This window comes from Pithys albifrons, chromosome 22 (genome assembly GCF_047495875.1).
Source record: "Pithys albifrons albifrons isolate INPA30051 chromosome 22, PitAlb_v1, whole genome shotgun sequence".
In the NCBI taxonomy this organism is placed as follows: Eukaryota; Metazoa; Chordata; class Aves; order Passeriformes; family Thamnophilidae; genus Pithys; species Pithys albifrons.
In genome coordinates, this window is record NC_092479.1 from 9,288,054 (window position 1) to 9,310,928 (window position 22,875).

Below are 22,875 nucleotides of genomic sequence, written 5' to 3' on the forward strand. Positions count from 1 at the left end.
CACAGGCCACTGAGGAGACGGGCTCTTTCTGGTTATTCCCTCTATCAGATGTGCCCGTTACAGCCAGGAAAGGCCACGGAGAACACCACTCTGCACTCACTACTTCCCCACATGGCCAAGTCTCCATCCCCACACCAATCTGCTTTTCTGTCCCACCCTGCCCTCCCCCATTTGAAACAACTATTCATTCCAGCAGCTTTTCTCTGTCTGTGTATTTCCCCCATGAAGCTGCTTACTCTTGGGAACACACTTAGTAGACAGAAAGGGAAAGAAAGAACATTATTTTATACACGATTCCTCCTTAAAATCAGAGTTGACATGGGAGTTTGCCATGAAACTTCATGGGGGTAGCATTCCTCATTTATTCACCCATGTGCATTTCATTTCTTCTCAAAGACACACAAGTTTATTCACAGAGACAATGAGTCATTCACAGAAGAACTGGCTGTGTCCATGTGCTGTGTGTTCCTCAGTCCCCCCCAGTAAACCCAGGCAAGTCCTGCCCCACCTTGAAGATGCCCAGAGAGCTCCTGGCTACTGTTGGGACACAGCAGGGCTTCAAACAGTCCTGGGTTCTGCTCAAATTCCAAGCAGGTGTGATCTCAGTCACCTTGTCAGGATTACAACATTTCTTCCTGAATTCCAGCACACCAACACAAAGTGTGTTTGAAAAATTAGGACATGTGAATTCTTACAGGCATTTGCTGTATCTTTATAAATTCACAATGAAAGCAGTATTAAGACAAACCTCTAGAACCATTCTGCAGTAAGTGAGACTGAGCACTCAGTCTGTGTGTTCCCCCCCTCTGGCCCCATTGCTGTGCTGCTTTACTTATACAAGTGGTCTAGTTAAAAACCACTCCTGACCTAAGAAAACCTACGTCAACCTTATAATTTTTTGTTAAACACATGGTGGTCAGTCACAGGCTTAAAAGTAGCACAGAGTGGGCATTCCATATTTAACTCTGAGTCACTCCATTGTGTCACGTAGAGACAACTGGAGACCTTGGGCTGAGTTTGTGTGGCTGAAGCTCGGCCTGACAGAAGACCCAACCCAGGGTGCCCTCAGGAGGGTGCCCACCCCACTCCAGGGTGCCCACCCCACTCCAGGGTGCCCACCCCAACCCAGGGTGCACTCAGGAGGGTGCCCACCCCACTCCAGAGTGCCCTCGGGAGCGTGCCCACCCCACTCCAGGGTGCCCACCCCACTCCAGGGTGCCCTCAGGAGCGTGCCCACCCCACTCCAGGGTGCCCACCCCAACCCAGGGTGCCCTCAGGAGCGTGCCCACTCCAACCCAGGGTGCCCACCCCACTCCAGAGTGCCCTCAGGAGGGTGCCCACCCCACTCCAGGGTGCCCACCCCACTCCAGGGTGCCCTCAGGAGGGTGCCCACCCCACTCCCACAAGCAGTTCTTACACCCTATGCAGCCTGTGGCATTCCATGAAACTTGTGCTTGCAGGACTGAGTCCCTGGAGGATGGCTCTGTCCCTGGAGAAAGAAGCTGCTGAGGAAGGAGCTGAGAAGTTCTGCTCCAGAGCCTTCACAGTGACCCAGCACTCACACCCCTCTCAAGAAGGCACTGCAGATCAACTACCAAATGTTTCCTGCTCCCTTCACATCCCTATTTCACTTCAGGTAGGCAGTGGTGTTACTCTTAAGTAAAAAATATAATTCGGGCTTTTGTGTTAAATGGCCCAAATCCATCTGCTTCTAATGAAGAACATTAAAATATGAACAAAATCAATTTCAACTTTGAAACTTCAACTCCAAATGACAGATTTTGAAGTATCATAGAGAAATCGTGACATTTCACACAGACCAACTCCCTGTTATGTAAAACTCTTGTGCAGCCCTCAGTGCCCTTTCCTGTCCCAGCACATCTTAATCACCTCTTTCCATCACTGACTCAAATGGCATTGTGGGGAAAAGCAACTTGTACAATAAACTTGCCCATAAATCTCAAATGAAACTACTTTAGCTGTAGATAGTTTCTTCTTTCCTCTTAAATACATCTATTTTGAGAGTCTTACTGATTTTGGTGAAACTCTTGAGTTATACCAGCAGAGAATGCAGCCCCATCTAAACCTGACTGACAAATATCATTACTATTGTAGCTTAAGAACTCCAACTTCAAGTATTGTTGCAACTTTCTCATTCATAATCTCTGTTCCCCACATCTGACAGCTTGGGCTGCTCACAGCTCTGCATGTATTACTGGCAGAAGCACAGATGGTCAAGGAACAGGATTTGATTTATAGCTGCTTATCTTAAAAAAGCTGCATAATATGAATATTTGAGTTTGTCAATACTCAGACCAATCTCTCTCTATAGGAAACTCAGCCCACAGTGACTCAAACCCAACAGCTACAACGAAGTGACACCTGTTTGAGGCCTGTGCAAATCAATGAGAAGATATGATGGATTTGCACTCAAACAATTTGGGATTAAGGGAAGGTAAGAGACATTCCTGAGGGCAAGGATCTGCAGTTCTGCAAAAGCCTCCTGCATTTCCACACAATCTGCTGGAACGTTACTTCACAGTAAACCAAAAGCTAAGCTGCCTTGTGGAAAGTGGATAATAAAAATTGCAGTTATCTTTTGGGGTCTCCTTCTCTGTCAAGTAATTGAACTTTTCCTCAGACTGAATCGTGTGTTTTTGTGTTTTGGTACCTGCCAAAAAGGATGGGTTTGGCTGCAAAGGGAAAACAGGAAATGGCTTCAAAATTAATAAAGCTTGCAGAAAACAGCTTTTATGCTTCTCACCAAATATTGCAGGGCCCACAGTTGCCCCCAGGGTACAAAAACAGGAAATCTGGCAACAGAAAGAGACAGTATCATTTGAGTTACAGAGAAGATCTGCAAAGGATGTCATAAAATGGAATGCCTAATTTGCACTTTTTGAGAGTAGCAAGGGGAAATATGGGTTTACTTTGTATGGACTGGAGATGCCGTAAACGAACTGGAGATGATGTACTGGAGAGGATGGATGAGCTGGTTCTGTGGAAAGAGAAATTTCAGCAGCACATGGAGCTGAACTTTCATGAAAAATGCTATAATGAGCCAGGCAGAAGCCAGAACATTCAAATATGTCCCCATGCTACAACCTCTGACAACGTTGTAGAGGGGTAATTTGGATATTCCTCTGTCAAAGAGCCATTTGTGTGTCCCTTCTAGATGTGAGCATAGAGAGTCACCCCTGGATGCACATACACTGCTCTGTCTATATGTTCCCATTTTATGGGTCATTTACTTGAAGCCAAAGCCCATTTGTGACCATGAGGAACCTTTGATTGCCTTCAGTGCCCTGAGTTCATGACTGACCCAGGGGGAACATCGTCCCACACATCTCGGCCCCTGGGGCAGAACAGCTTGCAGGATACAGTCACCACTGCTCTGCTCCCCCAGCCCTGGCTCATTCCTTGCTGCCACTGAACCAGAGACAGCCTCGGCCTCTCACAGGGCTCTGCAAACCACTGACATGACGAGACGGAAAGAACCGATTGTGAATGAAACCAGAAGGGCTGTGTGTACTTGAGCCCCCGGCCACGTCCTCCCCACAACCACTGGGATTGAAAACACAGACCTGCCTGGCAAAAAAAGAGTGACCCCTGCACTCATATCCTGGCAATTTGTGGGAATTGTCATAACACACCCAGACCAAGTGACACCACCTCTGCGTGGATGGAACACTCATTTCATGGCAGCACACGTGTGACATCCACTGCCAGGCAGCACAGACACACACAGGTCTGTGCTCACCTCCTGCTCTGAGACAAGCAGGCACAGAATTAAGGCTGCTTTAATTGCAGATTAATTGTTAAATCAGGACCTCCACATAACTCCTTTGTTGTCACAAAGCCTATTGGGTTAACAGAATTACAAACCAGTGAACTATAGTTTCATTAACCCCCTGGATTTGGCACAGTTCAAAAGAAAACTGCCCCCTCATGGCCCTGGCTCCTTCCCCTCTCCCAGGGCTATCTTGGCTCTTCTGAAAGAATTCTGATGATGTGTTAGATCAGAGGGCTCAGCACTGTCTCCCAGCCTTCATGTCCTTACACAGCAACATGCTGTCTGCACTAGAAGGCAAGTTCCTGTCACAGTTGTCCTTCAGGAACAATTTCATCCCTAGGTGACAGCTAGGAAGACATTCCTAGCTTTTTCACTAACTTGTTTTGCTTCTCTAGGCCCATTTCTTGCCTTTTGTTGCACTTTGATATCATGATAGAAGCCAATGTTTTTACATTCTTCACAGTTCAATACATTTAGCTAAGGAGTTTTCCTTTGAGGAACAGGCTGGAACAGGAGAAACTATTCCTAACGGGGATGAATAATAAAAGCAGTAAAAAGTGTTGGAATAGCCCCTGGAACTGGGACATCTGCAATTGCTGAAACTCAAGAACCCCAGCTCTACATCCAGAAGACAGTACAGTTCAAAGGAAGAATTTATTTAATTCAGTAAATAGCTTCTCCTTTAGAAAGGCTGGTTCCTAAATCTGAGATAAGGATTAACATAAATCATTGCTCCCCAATTCAGCCCCAGTTCCTCTCTGACAACCATTATTGGTGAGCAAAGGCCTCTCTCACAGATGTTGGTGTTATCCAACCTTGCACCCTGCCCTGCAGGGCTGATGCCCAGGAACAGGGACAAGCAAGAACAGTCTTGCACAGACCATTGTAGGACTGTGCTACTGCTACAACTAATACACATTAAAAGGAAAAATCCTCTCTCTGAAGGGCACTATCAGCACTCTGAGACCAGCAAGCCTCTGGGCAGAGAGGAATGATTGAACACAGCCAGGATGTCACTTGAGGACACAAGCTGAGACTCAGACAGGAAAAATTCAGACACTATTTACTGCAGAATTAAACAGCCTTTCCTAAAACTATTTCAGTATCCCTAAATGCACATTCAGTACCACACTGGCTTAGACAAACATGGGGTCGCTCTTTGAAATGAAAAACCATCAGTTCACTGCTGGAAATAACAAGAAAAATGTCCTTAGTGTTGTTCCTCAAGTACTTTTTAAAGACAGTTTGCAGAAGGGAGGGAACACCTCGCTCTGCCTAAATTCCCTTTCCCTCTTTGCTAAATAAAAGTCTTCTGAAAGCCACAACAGCTCCTGTAACTTTAAACCTGAGCTGAGATCATGATTTTGGTCCTGACCAAACAGCGTGCAGAGGGCGGGCCTGGCTGCTGTCGAGGACCACCTTGGGCTGCTCCCACCCCTTGGCCAAAGCAAATAACTCCAACTCCACTCAGTTTTCTCTAACTGCACAGTTATCATCTGGGAAAGCCTTCCCCCTGTACGCTGCAGCAGAGAAAGGAATACTTGGAATACCAGAGTACTTTTTTGTAGAGATTTCTTTTTGTGATCTCAATCCTCCGCTGCCCATAAAGAAATTAATCCCAGTTTGGATCTATCTGGTCTCAGGATTGGAAGGCGACTCTGTAAGCAGATCCAATATGCTCATTAAAGTTCCATTCTTCATCCTCGTGCTGGGGAGTGTGCCCTTCGTAGCACTTGCTGAGGAAGGTAAGGACAAACTTTGGCTAAAATGATTTCCGATCATTTCCTGTGCTGTAACAGCGTCTGTGCTCACTCAGAGGTTGGACAATTGCTCTGTCCTGCTTGTAAAACTTTCTTTGGAATTCTTAAGCCACTGCTGGGCATCAGCTACAGCTGCAATCTGGAAAGAAACACAGCAGAAGTTTTGGGCTGGGCTGTGTGTGCAAGGGAGGGAGAAGGTCCAAGCAGGAGGGAAGGCATTCCAAGCCTGCCCTGGGAAATGGGCTCAGTCTCCTGACACACACAGGGTGCAGAATGCAGGCAATGGTTTAGTTTCATTGACTTTTAGGTGCTGTAACTCTTCCAGAGTCACTTCTAAATATTTCCATTTGGGAGTTTAACTTACGAGCTCAAAGATGAGCCTCGCACAGGGCTCTGCTGAGCCCAGCTCAGCCACAAGCAACACAGACAAGAGAGGGAAGCTGAAACGGGGAGAATTACTGCCTAAAAGAGAGTTTAAAGTGTTATTATGTACCTCCTCAGAAAAGATTCATTTGGCAAGTTATTTCTTTTGAATTGTATAAGAAAGATATGCTTTTAGGTGAAAGAGACATTTAAGTCTTTTTACAGCTAAAGGAGAAGAGTCTGATTTATCATCAGTAAATCAGAATTACCCTGACCAGTACTTGATTCCAGGATTATCCCTTTGAAATTCAGTCTTTCTTTGTAGCATTTGACTCCTGATGAATGAATGGACCATCAGGCAACAAGAAATGTCTCTGCCATTGCCATGGAACACGTTCCCAGTGCCAGTGCTGGAAATACAGTGACCTGAAACTCTGCCTACCAGTCCCCAAAGCATAATTGTACTTATCAGATTCGGAGCTGGGGACCCAAACTGAAAATATTTACTGGTTTTAGCCTGATAACAGTCAGTGTCATTCTGCTGAAAGAACGAGCTATATCAATATACAGTGTGTGTGGGTGTTGACTTAAAATTTCCAATGCTGTTGTTGGTGTCAGAATATGAGGCTGAAGTTTTGGAGCTATGCTTCAAAATATCACAGAAAATTTAAAAGCAATAGATAATAGGCAAGTCACAAAATTTGTGTCCTAGGCTCACACAGCAACCTTATACTTTAAAAGTATCAATATTAAATGTACCAAAGTTTAAAGTCATTAGAAATAAAGCAAATTTTTATATTTTATATTAAGAATTACCTTAAGAAGTTTCTAAGATACCAGAATTACAGGTAAAAAAGCTGTTTTGTCTTCAGGCTTTGGGGGAATTTTTAAGCATATTTTCTCTCAGCCTTGAGAGAAGGAGTCCAGCAATTATGAGGCTGAAGGCCTATGAGCCAGAAACAAAAATAAACTGGAGTATTTCCTGCTTGCAAGGTCCCACCTCTGCTTTCTAACCTGCATTGAACTCCACAGCTGCATTTAGAACATGGTTTGCAGTATTTAAGACTTTCTGGGTGTTAAGGCTCCATGACTTTCTCTTCCCATGGAGCAGGTCACTGAGGGTAACTTGCAAAGGGTACACCTGGAAAAAAGACTCCCACTATAAACTAAGCAAGTCTCAAGGATTTCCTGTGTGTCACTGCTGGTTACTGACAACCATCAGCAATTCCATGTTAGAACAGACCTGAGCTGACAATGCCACTTCAGCAATCTGGTGGCTGACAGGGAAAGGGAGAACTTCAGACTTGGTGCAGTGGGTATACCCAGAGGTCTGAAGCTCTGGGGTGACTGCGTGGCCTGAGAATTTCAGAGGAAAAAGTCTCCTTATCAGATTCCAGTATTTCTTAACCCCAGTGAGGCCAGAAAGAAACCTGCAACCACCCTTTTCTTATAATGGGCACTCAGGTTATAGATTGAGACTGACTCAACAAAAGCAGCTTGGTTTTGATCAAGAAGTGTATTTCCAGTTTCCAAAGGGATTATTATTATTACTGAATGATTAGCAGATACATTTTTGCCCTTCTGTGATCTCATTGAGCATATAAAAACTCAGGCAAGTTGCTGGATCAGGCCAAATAAGTTGAAATGGACGTTGGTCTGTCCCAGCATCCAAACCAGTGTCTGCAGAGCATTTCCTAATTCCAAACCTTTCCATGGTGCAAGGATCATTGCAGAGATGGAGATTACTCCAGTGGCTGTCACATAACATGAACAAAATGGCCATGATTGTTAACAAGACCCCACATGTCCCTCGAGCTGTCTCAGCTGCCCGCGTGCCCAGTCTCACCTAGAGGCAAACACTGGATTATATCTCCTTATGCAAGTCAGGTCTATCCCAGGTCATGTTACATTTGCTTTGGGCCCAAAGTAAGCACATTGACAGGACAATTTGGGTAGCAAGTGTTTATGTGATAAGAAAGGAAACTGAAGTTTACAGTCAGCCATGAAAGATGAAGAAGTTTTCTATGTTTCTCAAAATCATAAAAAAAAGAATTGACAAAATCACAGGAAAAGTTTTTCAAAAGAGTCTTGATTTCCCCAGACTGTTGCTATTTCAGTGACAAAACTACAATAAAGGCAGACAACTCTAAACTCTCCTGAAAATCAAGCTCTGTAACTGCTGGTTGTAAACAAAATGTACAACCAAGAGGAACAGCCACATTTGACTCAAAAGGGAGACAGTTTTCTACTAAATGAGCACCACAGACCCCTTCATCCTGCATCCTGAATGACGAGTGCTTTTGGATGGGTCCCACAGAGGCCTCTTCCTGACTTAACTCTAACTCTACATGTCCAATACCCAAAATAATTATCACAAAAAGGAGAAAATAATCTTGCTGAATCTCAATTAATAAGTCTGCAAATTAGTGAATTTGTATTTTGCAGTGTCTTTGAGAAAGACCAGCAGAGAACAGATAAAATTTCTTTTCTCCTCTTTGCTGGGCAAGCAGAGGTTTGCCCATCTGTATCCCAACAGTTAATTTTTGAATCTGTAACTTAACAAACAAGGTAAATAGTCATATTTAAAGATTCACAAGTGGACCTTTCATTAACTCAGGCAGAGTGAAAACTGGGAACAGAGAGGGCAGATTCCCAGCCTCTGTAATTCCACAGTTTCCACTGAATCCGTGCATCTACCCCAGATCTAGGACTGTAAATCATCTGAAAAAAAAAGGCAGTTGAAAACCTAGAGAGCATTTGACCAGATAAAAAAGGCAGTGAAGGAAGGCAGCTGGGCTCCCCCAGAGGCATGCAGTGTTTCTCCATGTGTCACCTGAGGCGAGCCACGCGTGGCCACAGACAGGCCTGGTCCCTGCTGGCCCAGCTCGGGCGCATGGGCTGTCCCAGGGACACGCTGGTTTGGTGGTTTGTTTGCTCTTTGTCTGGATGTGGTCAGGACTGCAGGATGGAACCCAAATGCTGCCAGTCCTCGCCCTGCCTGCATCCAGAGCCCTGCTCAGCCCCTCAAAGGGCCCCTGTGCTTGTGGTGCCCCCTCCGTGGGCATTAATGCCCAGCAGAGCCCAGAGCTGGGCAGGGCACGAGCTGCTGGGCAGGGCACGAGCTGCTGGGCAGGGCACGAGCTGCTGCTCAGCACTGGCAGAGCAATGTTAGGGCTTGGATAACGGTGTGCTGGGATGTTCTAAAGAGAAATAAAGGAAGAAAAACAAGAGACAAAAGCACTATTGATTTCCAGCTTGGCCAAAGACTCTCCAAGGACATAGAAGCTGATGCTGAACACATTCTCAGGTTGCTTTATGACTTCCTCATGTTTTTTCCATCTTTGTTGGTTACAAACACTACAACATTAGCATCATCAGAATAATCCTCTGTGAAGGCACAATTCGGCTGTTACACCATTTTCAGGCAAACATGTACTCTCTTAGGAGGGCTTGAGCAGTACAGGAGACACTGCTAACTCTATAATGCATAATAAAATGGGTTATAACTGTGAAACCCATCCAAATTCTAGCTAGTACATTATTACTGTAGGATAAAAATCAGACTAAACATATTTGAATGGATCTTGCTTGCTGCATGGCAATAAAAGGAGGTAGACAAAAAAATCACTCTGTGAACAAAATTAACACCTAAGAGTCTCCCGTTCAGTGTCTGGTGGGAGTATTTCAAACAAATGAGTTAAGGAACATGCAAAGGGTTCTGCTGGCAGGTAAAAGGGGTCAGTAACCTTCAACAAGGTAGTTGTGAAAGGGCATATGGCTGTAGCCTCAGAGCTCTGGGGAGGAAGTGATTCAGGGAAAAGATTAGTTTATTACTGTATTAGAGGTAATCTCTTAATTCCTCCTGTCTGCATTTACATATCCCAGTATTTGTACACAGGTGTTTGCTTTCTGCTGCACATCTGGAAGATGCTGCTCCCTGGCACAAAGGATTGTACCTTCCTCCCTCTCTTGGCTGCCACTCTCCTTGTCAGCCATGCAGGGACAGTCCTGTCATCTGCCACTCACAGAAAGGTTACAGGAGATGCTCACCCCTTGACCACAACTCCATCTCGTTGTCCCAGTCAAACCCTCAGAGAAAACAATTAGACTTTGAGTAAAACTGCAAACAGGGAAACAGGAGCACAGGGCAGCAAACACCAATAACAAAGTGGGTTTACCCCACACTCCTGGTACAGCAAGTCTGAGGTCAGTGCACTGAGAGACAAGAACGCAGAGGCTGACACAGCAACATTATTAGAACCATAAATTTGGAATATTCATCTCTAGTCCTGCAGGGAACACTTTAAAGGAATATCCCACACAGGGGTTAGTCCCTCCCAATGCCCACAGCTCTGTGGCTGATTTTACCTTGCCTGAGACAAAGCTTACTGAGTTCCACCTTTTCCTCTGGTGGCTGTTTCCCAGCTTTGGGTGGGGGTCACTGCACACAGCGAGCCCTTGAGGAGCAGTCACGTCTCTGTACCTGCCCAGCTCAGGCTTGTTTTGCTCTGCTTTGCTGTCAGTGGACACTGTAACACTCAGAAGGCATGTGACTTACTTGAGGAGCAGCCCAGTGGTCCTTTGCCACTTGGCTCTGGTGGTTTGAACTCTGGCTTTGTTCCTTTGGCTACGGCAGCCCCAGCAACAAACCCCATCTGTGGCAGGGTGTGGTGACCAAAGGAAATGTCTCTTACAGTTCAGCAAAGCATTGTCATCACAGGGAATACCTGAGCAGAGTCATACTCTAAATAAGGCTGAGCTAAATCCCTCTTTGTGCCTCAGGACCGTCTGTCAACTGGCAGACACCTTCCAAAATTCCTGGGAATTGTCATCCAGCTCTTCCTTTGTTATATAAAGCAAAACTGTCAGTCTTTGCACAAGGAAACTGCAGAAAGCACTTCAGGATTCAGACAATACATACTTTCTCCTGAACAACAGAGTCTAGACACTTAAATACACACCAGGGGATTTCTTATGGGATGAGACATTGCTCCAGCTTCCAGAAAAAAATTAAGAGAAAGAAAATGCCCCAAACAGTCCAAGGACACAGAGCTCTGTGGTTGCTACAGTTACAATTTTGCTGGATACGAATGAGGTACAAATAAGAACTTGAATTCTCATTAACAAACTTCCCTGCCTTTCTGAAGTCTGAAAATTTTAACTGTCCAAAGGCTCCAACTTAAAAGACAAACCCCAGAATATTTTATATTCTTCAAAACCTCATACTTTTAAAGTACAAAAAAATTTGTAGCCTGGATTTGGTGATGTTGAACAATTTCTCAACAAGAGAGAAACCTGTGTGCTTTTTTTTAAATACCTGAAAATAGAAAAACAATGGAAAACAACTTTCAGACAATTAAACTGATGACATAGATTTTGGACATGACTCTGGAATACACTTAAATTGAGGATGAAGAAGCCAAATAACAGACAAAATTGTATTGGAAAATTACAGAGCTGCTGTATTTAAAAGGCAGATCCCTTACAAGTTACACATAAAAGTTTTCACTGACCTACAGTTGAACTAATTTCCATAATAAGATACAGACTAAGACTCAGTTTACTCACACTCAAATTAAGGTCTGTGAGTGAAGAATGATTCCTCAGAAAGGGAATTCCTGTATCTGAACATGACTGCTGAGTAAAACCCAGCCAAAACAGGATGGATAACTCACAACTCCATACACAGCCCTTCAAACAACACCACTTGGGCTGTAACGATTCCGGAAGCAGATCCTGAAAACCATCAGTCAGCTCCAGATGTTTGCTCAGTTCATCTCCAACAGAAAAGTGATACCTCCCAAGTGACTCATCCCACAAAATTCTTTCCCTTGCTCTTCCAGAGCAGCATCCCCCAAAGTATCTCTTTAGCACAGCTGGATGGGATAAAATATGATATTGATACAACATAGACAAAAACAAACTTGAATATTAAGATCACAGCTTTTGTTTGACAGAGGGCAATGAGAAAAAGATTATTTCAGTTCTTGCTAGAGGGAATCCTTTAAGGTTTGCCGTTTTTATCTTCTGGTTTCTTATCAGAGATGGAAACTCCTTTTATTTTGAGGGCTTCCTATTTCAAGGACCAAGCTAAACTACAGGCTTACAACTGCTTTTACCCACTAATGTTTGGGTTCCTTCAGGCTTGTGCCAGGAGAGAAACAAAATCCTAAACCATTTTTCATCGTCAGAAGTATCTTTGTTGGTTTTGGAGAAACCTGAAAGAAATGCTAATGAAGAACAATTTTACAACTCCCTCTCCTTCCCAGCACAACTCCTGTGCTCTGAAAGCAGCCCTGGGAGGTTTCTGTAGTGAACCGTCACGAGCTCATCTTCCCTGAACTGGGTCATGGGGTGCTTAAGCACAGGAGGGGTCCAAGGCAGCATTAAACTTTTAAAGACATCCAGTTTTCTCCTGGTGTGCAGCCTGAGAGCAGCTGGGGCCTTTGAACTGAAAGGCTCCCAGCCGGAACCAGGGCAGGAAGGGGTGCAGGGATTCATTCCCATCTGCAGCAACCCGCGGCTGCACCCAGGGGAGCCCTGGTGCTCCTGGACACCAGCCTGGCACTGGGGGACATGTTTTATTTACAGCCCCCTCCAGGATAATATCAGGAACACATGCAGGAGCACCACTAACCCTGACTCCTGCTGCAGCTGGCCCACAGCAGCCGAGACCAAGAGATGGCAGGAGCACCCCCTGACATCCACTGACAGTCCCTTTGATGCCAGTCCTGCAGAGCTGGGACTGGGGACAGGGAAACAAGCTTTAATTCCAACAGTTCCTCTCGATTTTGTCTATATATTTAACTGCTTCATGACTTTCTCTGGCAAAGCTGTCTAATATCTGACATTCCCTCCTACACACACAGTACACTGGTAACAAATTGCCCCAGCCTTTCTTTGTCTCTGTCTGCCCAGAATGAACCTGGAAACAGAGCCCAGGGACTGTTCTCCAGCAAATACAGGATCCCAGCTGGAACACAGTGTGATCCAGAGGGGACAGGACTGGGGTGAGACCTTCAGAACGGCAGGAATCAGTTCAGCTCACAGGAGCCACAGTCCAGCTTCCCTTTCCAGCTAAGGAAAGGCAGCACAGCCAAGGATGACCCAAATCTCAGCTGGGCTGAATTACCTTCTAGAAGTATTTATCTCTCCCTACAGACTATGAAAGCAGATAAGGGCAAGCAGACACTTTATTTAGGTGCCTTTATTAAGAACCTAAAATTAGGCAAGATTAATCTGGGCCACCTCCTTTTGTCAGTCATGGAGAGGGCAAAGGCACTGAAACAGATTTTCTACATGTCATTCATGGCCAAGGATCTGAAACAAGTACCACACAAAGAAGGATTATGTGTCTTTGTGACAGCCACTCATTTTGTGTCCCTTTGCTGTGTGACACTGTTCCTCTCCTGCCTTCACCACCAGGCAGTTTTTCAGGGCTCAAAGCCGTGCCAGGAGTATAAGCAGCTTCTCCCAACAAGCTGCTTGTTGTTAACACACAAAATTTGTTTCACTTTCTACTGGGAGATTTTCCTCTGGTAACTGGTTTTCTCCATCTGTGCTGATTTTTCTACTAGAGAATGAAAGATGTATTTTTCAGTTCTGACAGGGACTGCAAGGTAAACTGATCCATGCACAATTCATTGTGGAGTTCTACTGCTATTTTCCCCTGAAACTTCACATTACATGGCTTATATTGTACATCCCAATATTGTGCTCCAAAGACATTACTTTATAAGCAAAATAATAAGTACTATAAGTAGTGCTGTATCTTAAGTCACTGATATTTAGAAAGTGTCTAAATATACAACTCCTCAACAATACCTGGGGTATTTAAATCAAAAATGACCAAATAATTATTTTTACCATCTGCCTTAGACCTCGGGTTTACCCTGGGCTGTTCTAGTCTGTCTGTGGGTTTCTGGGACACAGACTGGCTTAATTGGCCACTCTATCAGGCCTCATGTTGGCATAACCTGAATGTACTTTCTTCATCTGCTGCTGCCCAAAGTCCTCCCTGCACAGCCCTTTGGCTCTTAAATAGAAAGGGTATCTGTAGTCAGGCTTATAAAGGTACAAAAACATAAAATTGTATTTACTTGAGTAAACATGGAATTAGCAATCTAAGTTTAGTTCAGTGTTTGGTCTCTTGGCGATGGGACAAAGCTCTCAGTCTTATATTGGTGGAGATGCAGAAAAGATTTTCTAGTTTGGTTCAGAAAAGAGTTTTGGGAGCAAAGGAAAAATATTTGCAAGTTTGCAGTAGAATTCCAATGAGAGTTTTGGGCAAAACCAGATGTTTTTTTCTCAATCCCAACTCATTCATCCTTTAAGCTGCCAGTGCATATTTTTACTGATTTCAAAATAGATGTTGGCTTTTTTATTTGAAATAACAGTTTTATTTTAAAACAGGCAGTTACAAAGGAACAAAAGCTAAATAGAACTCACAATTAATGAACAATAATTTTGAAGTGGCATCTGCACAGCTGATCCAAAGTGATTCTGCCCTTTTTTTAGTTTTGACTGATATCAAGCAAAAATGCCCATTCTTTGTAATTTCAGTCACTGAACAAAAGCTGTTCACTTGCCTCTCTGTCACAGACAACACAAGTAGGGTGCATTTAGGAGCAGTAAACTCCTCCATAAGAATATTTGGAATCAGTCTAACAACTTAGAAATAGTCTAACTCCATGTGCAGAACTGATGAGAATGTTCTTAGCTCATGAAATAAAAAGTGAAATTAGTAGAAACAGTGTCACAATTCAATAGAAAATCAGGTTGTGAATATTTCTCTTACATAAAATATTCCAGTGGTTGCAGCAATTCTCAGTTTTCAAAAGAACTCTGTGAATAGGGGTCCTCCTTTTGATCTGATTGCTGACATAAATAGAAGTTAGATGCAAAATCTGAATGAGGGAAAGAATTTTTCAGAAGTTTTAAGCTTTTTTGCCCAAGTTATCAGTAGCTCTTTGCTTAGATTTCAGCCCTGGGGTGTGGAATCAGCAGAACCCCCAGGCAGCAGCGGGACAAGCAGCCTCAGCTGCCTTTGGAACCACAAACTCCCAAGAGATCCCACACCACGTTAACATCCTTCCCTGCACAGTCACAGCTTTAGGAATCAGCAAGAAACCTCATCAAACGTTACTTGTGTTTTCAACATATTCTTGATGCTGCCAGTTATCTTCACATGGCCACATTTTCCATGTTCTACCTTGTTCCAGGTTGTTTTCCTTATGGATGAAGTCTGGTTGAATTTGTAAACAAACAGCATTATGTGGTCAAAATGTAAGTGTCCATTACACCAAAGACACAAATGACACAGAGGTCTAGAATAAAAAGGAAGACCTTGCATTGTTACCTAAAAAAAAAATCAAATTATGGCAGCTCTACATTTGCAATTTTAGAAAAACCTCAGGACAGAGTTGTGTAGGAATATTTTCAAACTATAGCTACACCCATAAACATTGATGACAGCTCTAAAAATAAAAGTTGCAGCTGGGCCTGAGCTGAAAGATGGGAGAAAGCTCTTACTATTTTAGAAAATGGAGATGCTTGAAGTAATTTATCCCAAAGTATAAGCTAATGCTCAGCTGGAAATCTGAAGGCATCACATCCACTCTGGGGAAGGGGGAATCTTTTCTTTAAAAAAAAAGAAAACTTTTTTTTGGATAAAATGTTAGTAAGCAATATGTTTGAAGGTTGGGCCAGGGTTAAGTGGTGGTATTTAAGCTCTTTGTCCTACTGCTTTGGACAAGAGAATAGCAGAATTCAAATTTAATCCAAATAATTTTGCAAACCAAAGTGCAGAGGGGCAGGGAGACAGAACACTGCACAGAGCTCACATTTAACAAACTTACATGGCAAAGTATCCAGAACATGTGACTAAACAGTAACATCCTGACTAATTTTCTAAAATTTTATTCAGCAAGCTCAGTTCTAGAAGGAGAAGAAAGTGCAACGATTGATTTCCGAGACAGAAATGACACGGACTTTGAAGCATTGCCAACACTGGTGAGTGCCACCCTAAGTTCCCCTGTGCCACCCGCCCCTTCGCTCCTCTGCCAGCTCAGGATCCCTCCCTCACTGCAGTGAACCCAAACTGACACACCAGGGTCAGAAACCTGCCCGAAGGGGCAGGGCTGCCAAATGCAGTGCTCTCTGTAGCCCCACCTGCACAGGAGCCTTCCCTGGGCACACACAGCCCTGGCTGGGTTGGGTTTGCTCCCTGCAGCCCCACCTGGGCACACACAGCCCTGGCTGGGTTGGGTTTGCTCCCTGCAGCCCCACCTGGGCACACACAGCCCTGGCTGGGTTGGGTTTGGTCACTGCAGCCCCACCTGGGCACACACAGCCCTGGCTGGGTTGGGTTTGGTCACTGCACACAGGGCAGAGGTGACAGGACACAGCTAAAAATGCATTCCCACCTTGGGGGTGACCAAGAAACTTAAATGCTACTTCATCCAGCCTGAGTGTACTGAGGTTTTCTTTTCCATCTTTCCCCACTAATTCTTGCAGTTGCCCACAGGGCTACACAATGTAACCAATCTCTTGCAGTTTGGACACCTGATGACCACAGAGAGCCTGTTTGTCCCGGACGGAGACAGCGACAATTCTACAGCTTATGGAGTTCACACAGAGAGCGCTGATGGTAAAAATCTTTTCATTTCTGTTTTGATACATTGAAGTTCTACTGCCATCTACTAAAATACCAAGTTTAAGGTGTTCTCTTTGTAAATAGACACAGAATAGTTCAGCAAATACTCTCAAAGGAAGGCAAAATTTTATCAGCATATGTCGGTCTCAGACAATGAAAATCCAATTTCTGACCTAATTATAAATATTTTATACCAGGTATATCCTTATTGATCTTAATGTGATCACACTTAAGTTGCATTACTATATATATGTTAGATCAGTCAGTCCTTTAGGTTTTAATTTCTATTATTTTGGAGCTCTTTTTACTCATTCTCTCAAGCTTTTCATTTGCTTCCTTCCACTACACAGCCCCTAAACCATTCTGGTGTAGTTGACAGGAGTTTCCCTGGGATACAACATTACTAATAGGATTGCAAAAGGCTACAAAGCAGAGTGAGTAATTATTCTCTTTCTGCCTTTACAGGTGAACTGAGTGGAGAACCAGAGAAAACTGAAAAAGGTATTAACCAGAAGATTTGCTTATAAAGACAAATGGGAACGTAATTGCCAGGGAATCCCCTTGCAGCAGCCACTGGCTGTGCCCGTGCCATCCTTAAAGGAAAGTGCTGGGAGGAGCCACAGCCTGCTCCCTGAACTGCCTCCCCTGGCTCACCTGGCACTGTCTGTCTCCACAGCCACAGCCCATGGAGCCCCCCAGCCCAAAGGAACATGTTCAGGCTGCTGAGCTTCCCAACCCTCAGCTCAAAGGAACATGTTCAAGCTGCTGAAATTCCAAAATTACTTCAGAATTCACAAGACAGAAAGAAATTTCCCCAAGGAGTGGGATGCGAAAGAACAGCATCAGTTCTATCAGTAGCCTCTTACCAACAGTGGCCATGAAAAACATGCTAACATTCCCAATTTCTTCTTTCAGGTGGTCTGGCAACAATTGCACTGGTTGGAATTATTATTGGAATTGTAGTTGCGGTTGGAATCCTTGCAGGAGTAATAATTGCTGTTGTAAGGAAGATGTCAGGCAGGTACTCGTAAGTAAATTGCTAATCAAGCTACTCCAACAAGCATCATCCTTCCTCTGAGCAGGGTCACAGGAATCACTTGGGAAATGCCTGACAAACCTATTTTCATTATACAGTGCATCAGACTCTGCAAGAGCTGCACCACAGTGTGATGTGGGGGATCTAAACCCACAGGAAAATCAGGAAACAAACGTCCTATACTGTTATAATATCAGGTGCAAGGGTTTGGAATTACTTTCCTGGACAGAGGTAAAATTCTCTAGGGAGTATTATGGGACTGAGTCCTAGAAGTACCAGGAAGCAGGAGAACATTGGGAATGATCTCTACCTTGTTCTTTAGTGCCATGCAAATCTAAAGGGCTTTACAAACTCCAGAGCAGTAAGAAAAGCCCAGGATATTTAAGAGCTCCTGTGCACCAGCATTAGCAGAAAACAAAATAGGAACCAGGAAGAGAAATGAAGTGGTGATAGGAAAGATAGGGAGGGAGGAAAAAAGATCAAGTAACCAACATGTGGGTAAGAACGAGCAATAAAGTGTTTGCCTTTTGTTTTCCAGGCCCTGAAAACAGTTGAAATAAGAAACCATGCCATTCCATGCCAGAAAATACAAGTAGTTCTTATGCCACAAGAACTAAAGACTATTCCTGCATTTGTGTGAGAAGATGATCCATGGAAAACAGAGTCAAAGAATTCCAGATCTATGGGGATCACACACAGCTCTAAGGACCACCCCCCCGCCCCTGATTCCAGAGTATGGAACATTTCATAGGGTTTGTACTAACCAGGATTTCACTGGAAGGAAAAGATTTTGCAGTAAGAAAAAACCCTGCAGCAAAGAGATGTACATCTGAAATGTGATTTGCAGGTAATATATGCTTGGGGTTTAAATGCTACCAAGATTATTTCAAATTACATTTTATGCATTTCTTAAAAAAAAAAACCCCAAACACATCCAGAATCTTTTAAATATTTCTGGCTGGTTAAGTGCTCGTGGCATGTTCATCTACCACATGATGTATCAAAAAGGAGGAATTAACTGCAGAGAGAACCAGTTATTTACAAATGAAGAAAATACTGGGTATTGGAAGCTAAAATCTTTCCACTATTGATACTGATTTTCTGCTCATGATACTTATGTTATTCTGAGGCAAAATAGGGTAGGCCTGGCTGGAACTGACCTACCAACTGACAGCTTGCTCTTCTGACTAGTGCATCAGGAATTTCCTGCCTTCTCTTGTTGCAGAGACATGCAGGGATTGAAATACACATCCTGAATTAAGGGGTGCTTGGAAAATACCCACTTTTGAAGGGTCACTTTAACCAGTTACTCAGCATGCTTAGAGCTGACATGCAGAACTTTTGAATTAGTGTATACAGTGTTTTTAAGTGTCTCATTTTCCAACTGTGCAGTTGGTTTGTTTGACAACAGGAGCAACACCAGGTGAGAATGTGGCACTGAGGAATAGAGCAGCTTTTCTGTGGCAGAGTTCGTGCAGCAGCACCTGAATGCACAGAGCTCAGAGCAAAGGCTTTGCATGCCACGTGGCTGGAGTGCATCAGGTTTCCTAAATGTTGTGCTCCTTCAGTGTTTGGTGTAAAAATCATGACAATCATTTGGTCAATAATTGCTAAACATGTCAGCTTCTCTGTATTTGCTTTTCTGTTTCTTTCATGTGCCATGACCTATATATATCAAACCAAGCTTTGGAAATAAAAATCATAATATAATTTTCTTATTTTAAGTAATTGTTGCTTGTTTTCTTAAAAAAAAATAAAGTATTTTAAACTTCCTTTAATTTTCTTGACTTATTTTGCTACTTGTCTTATCAGTGCAATGTCCACAACCAGTTCATTTGCCATTGACAAATGAAATTATAATTCAAAACTCTATGCGAGAAAAAATAATTCTGAAGTCTTTAGTTAGTTTTTGAGTTGATGTAGTGAGGCACTCAGTCTGTGACCATGAGTAATAAGCTTTATCTTCACGTGTAGTCACATGGAAGCAGGATGATTAAAGCTTCTTGTGGCAAAAGAACAGTGATTTCTGTTAGTGTAGATTTAACAATTTCTTGCCTGTCCTGGGAACTGCCCCACAATGGGCATCAATGGCTGCCCAAGTACATGGCATATGGAATTATGAATTACTCACCCACTGCAGGGACTAGCACGGATGTCACCAGTTTATTCTGCAGCAGCTCAGTCACTGCTCACTTGCAAATGCCACAAAATGAGAAAAACATTCTTATTCCTGCTCTGAATGTTGGTTAAGCCAGAATTAATGAGACCCTCATTTGAGAAATGCTTAGCATGGAGCAGAGGACCTTTCTGGGCAGTTCTGAGATCTCCTGGATCATGGGCACAACACCAGCTGAACAGCCAGAACTCTGCTCAAGGACACTTTGCTTTGCTCCTACACCAGAATCTCTCACTAGGAGCCATTTTAACTTCCTGTACCAATTACCAATTTTGTGGTCTTAACTGTGCCTTTATAGTCCACCCTCTAGTCTAAAGGAAGGTTTTTTCTCATATTAAGCTAAAATCAGCCCCTAACCAAACAGCCCATGCTCCTCTGAAACATCAGGTGTGGGCTGCCAGCATTGGAGGCTGAGTGTTAAATATTGTGCTGCACTGAATCTGAACCTGCAGAGACCTGAGGACACTTTCCCTGGGATTGTCAGCTGGAGCACAGGACACTCACATGGCTAAAGAAAGCAAGGGCTCTGAAAAAACAGAAGACATCTACTGCTCTGAAAACCTGAAGAAACAGCAACTGCTGCTGCACTGATACAGTTAATATTCTGATTATTCATACACCTTGCTGCCTGGAAATCTCAAGTGCAGAACATGCCAGTCTGCTTCAACCAAACCTCAAGACACAATGCCTTGTTCATGAAAATCTTCTTCATATTTGTTATATATATCTGTGTGATACTGAATTCCTAATTTAATTAATCTGTAATTTCATGATACAAATGTCGTAGAAATGCAGACTAAAAATCTACACAGAGCTGTGGATTTCATCTGAAACTCCCCAGTGTTCTGTGGCTGAGCTTCATTGCCTTGTATTGTCCAGCTTCCCTTACCAGCTTAGCACTTCAGATACAGAGGGAACAAAACCCAGGTAGTTTTTGGTGGAATTTCTGTGGAAGGTGGGATCTTTTCTGCTTTGTGAGAAGTCAAACAGCACATTGGCCCAGGGCAAATCCTTCGGAGAGCTGAAATGAATGATCAGTTGCAGAACCAAGGCCCAAGGTCAGGAGGTTTCCTATGCACAAGAGCACATGAGGAAACAGCAGCTCCAGGCTTTCAGCAGCTGGCCAAGTCTGACTTGTATTCACAGGGAACAACACTCAATAAATCAACACTTGCTTTTAACTTAAAGTCTTTACTCCTGATCACATTCATTCCTTTATAGTTGCTAACAATAACGTTCCCTTCTGCATCTTGGCTTTGAGTCATGAATGTGGCTCTCCTGAACAGACAAGCAGGCACCAGGCTTCCTGTGAGAATGCCAGATGTCACTAAAAACTATCACAAACAGAGCTGTCCCCTTGCCTCTGTGGCTGTGGGGAAGACACACAGCAGTAGGAACTACGAAAGCAGGCGATGCATTAATATTTATAGCAGTTCTGGACATCAGTGCAGCAATTCTTACAAGAGTTCATTTGAGGCATGTTTTTACTGCTGGAACAGAAAATGTCAGAAGAATGAATTCAATAAAACCAGCAATAGTTAGGCGTGCACCAGAAGAATTATGGAGATCATCTTACTCCTACAATTTAGGAGTGTTCACTTAGACACCAATTAAAACATGCAGCAATTGCTCAGTCTCAGGAGCACTGCAGTGCAACTATCTTAACCACACCTTATTTCATTAAAAAGCAAGTACAACCTGCACATTAACACCTCTGTAAAGGTTTCAAGCTCAAATGCACTGTATCACTCACATGAGAATGGCAAGTACTGCCCTGACACACAGATTAGTAACTGGCCAACCTTTGTGGCCCAGGTAAGGGAAAAGCCAGCAAAGCAGGATCTTTAAACATCAAAACGTTAGTCCTGTCACAGCCTCACAGCAGTTCAAATGATGTCCCAGCTATTTTATGGTAACCTCATCCTTAACATTCTTTAGTATAAGATAGGAACAAAGAAGACAGAGCAAAAAAGCAACTTCCTGAATGTGCAAGGCCCCTCAGGACACAAGTGTGCTCGGGGTGCTTTTGATGAAGAACCATTCCAGCTTAAAAATATTTCTGCTCCACCAGCTGCAGCTCTGCAGTGTGGAGGCTACTGAACCACTGCAATTTAAAACTTAATCCTAACTGGCCCATACCACATCTGAAGACATTGTTATATGTATTTATACTCACCTACTTCACCAGATGAAGTATCATATAAGCCATACCCATCCTCTTGCAGCATTTTTAAGATAAAGGATTAATCCCACTGGATTTCCCAGCATTTTGTTTTGTGTGACAACTCCTGATGGATGCAGAAGTTAACAGGGGACCTGTAACTGGACACCAGGTGCCAAAATGAGAAGGCTGAATTAATGCTTTGTGCATTTTTCACAGCTGCAGTGTGGAGACATTTAGGTATAAATAAACAGAGCATCACACTGGCCATGTGTCTTTGTCCAGGCCCTGTGGATTTAGGCTTCAGACCAAACCCACAGCTCCCCCTGCACTGCAACAAACGGTTGCACTCCAGCACAAAGATCCCCATTCAATCATGGAGCTTGTGCAGCTCTTCCAGGTCAGAGAAGTCAGATCTTCAGCCTCTGGTAAATGCCAAACTGGGAAATATCTCAGCAGGCAAGGAGTGCTGTACATTCCATGCATTTTCAAAGTTGTGTTCTGTTTCCAGAAAACAGTTGGCAAGGATGTTGTTTCCTGAGAGTTCAAAACCAAACAGTGCCATCCAGAAAAAAAAAAGAAAATAAAGAAGGGAAAGTAGAGAACTGCACCATCTTGTCTTCACTAAAATTTAATGTTCATTCACATTTCCAGACTGAGCTAAAATTGAACAATGGACACATCAGTGTTCAGATAAACTTGTGCCTGGGGAAAAAACTCTTACAAATGTTACAACCTTATCTTCCAATGGAAAAGGTAGAAAGAATGTACTGATGCAACACTGCAACAATTCCAGTAACACCCAGGTAAAAATAGAGAATTCCTCTGGTTTCTGAGGGGGAAAATGGTAGAAAGAATCAGTTCCATCCTTTGGAGAACCCTTCTTTATCCTCTGCAGAACATGAAGATTTTGATGCTTTAAGAATATGGAT

General features: G+C 43.5%; 1 protein-coding gene across 3 annotated transcripts; it reads left to right on the forward strand.

Annotated features, from left to right (window-relative positions):
- Positions 1-5,254: 5,254 nt before the first annotated feature.
- PDPN (podoplanin) lies at positions 5,255-19,285 on the forward strand. 3 transcript variants are annotated; one of them, XM_071575725.1, is made up of 6 exons: positions 5,255-5,538; positions 15,842-15,927; positions 16,471-16,564; positions 17,036-17,071; positions 17,486-17,597; positions 18,145-19,285. In XM_071575725.1, exons 1-6 carry the CDS (start codon positions 5,469-5,471, stop codon positions 18,149-18,151), a joined length of 405 nt encoding a protein of 134 aa, XP_071431826.1. In that variant the 5' UTR covers positions 5,255-5,468; the 3' UTR covers positions 18,152-19,285. The 3 variants fall into 3 exon arrangements, with proteins under 3 accessions (XP_071431826.1, XP_071431828.1, XP_071431827.1); XM_071575727.1 differs by having other exon boundaries at positions 17,486-17,591; XM_071575726.1 differs by lacking the exon at positions 18,145-19,285 and having other exon boundaries at positions 17,486-17,601.
- Positions 19,286-22,875: the final 3,590 nt, after the last annotated feature.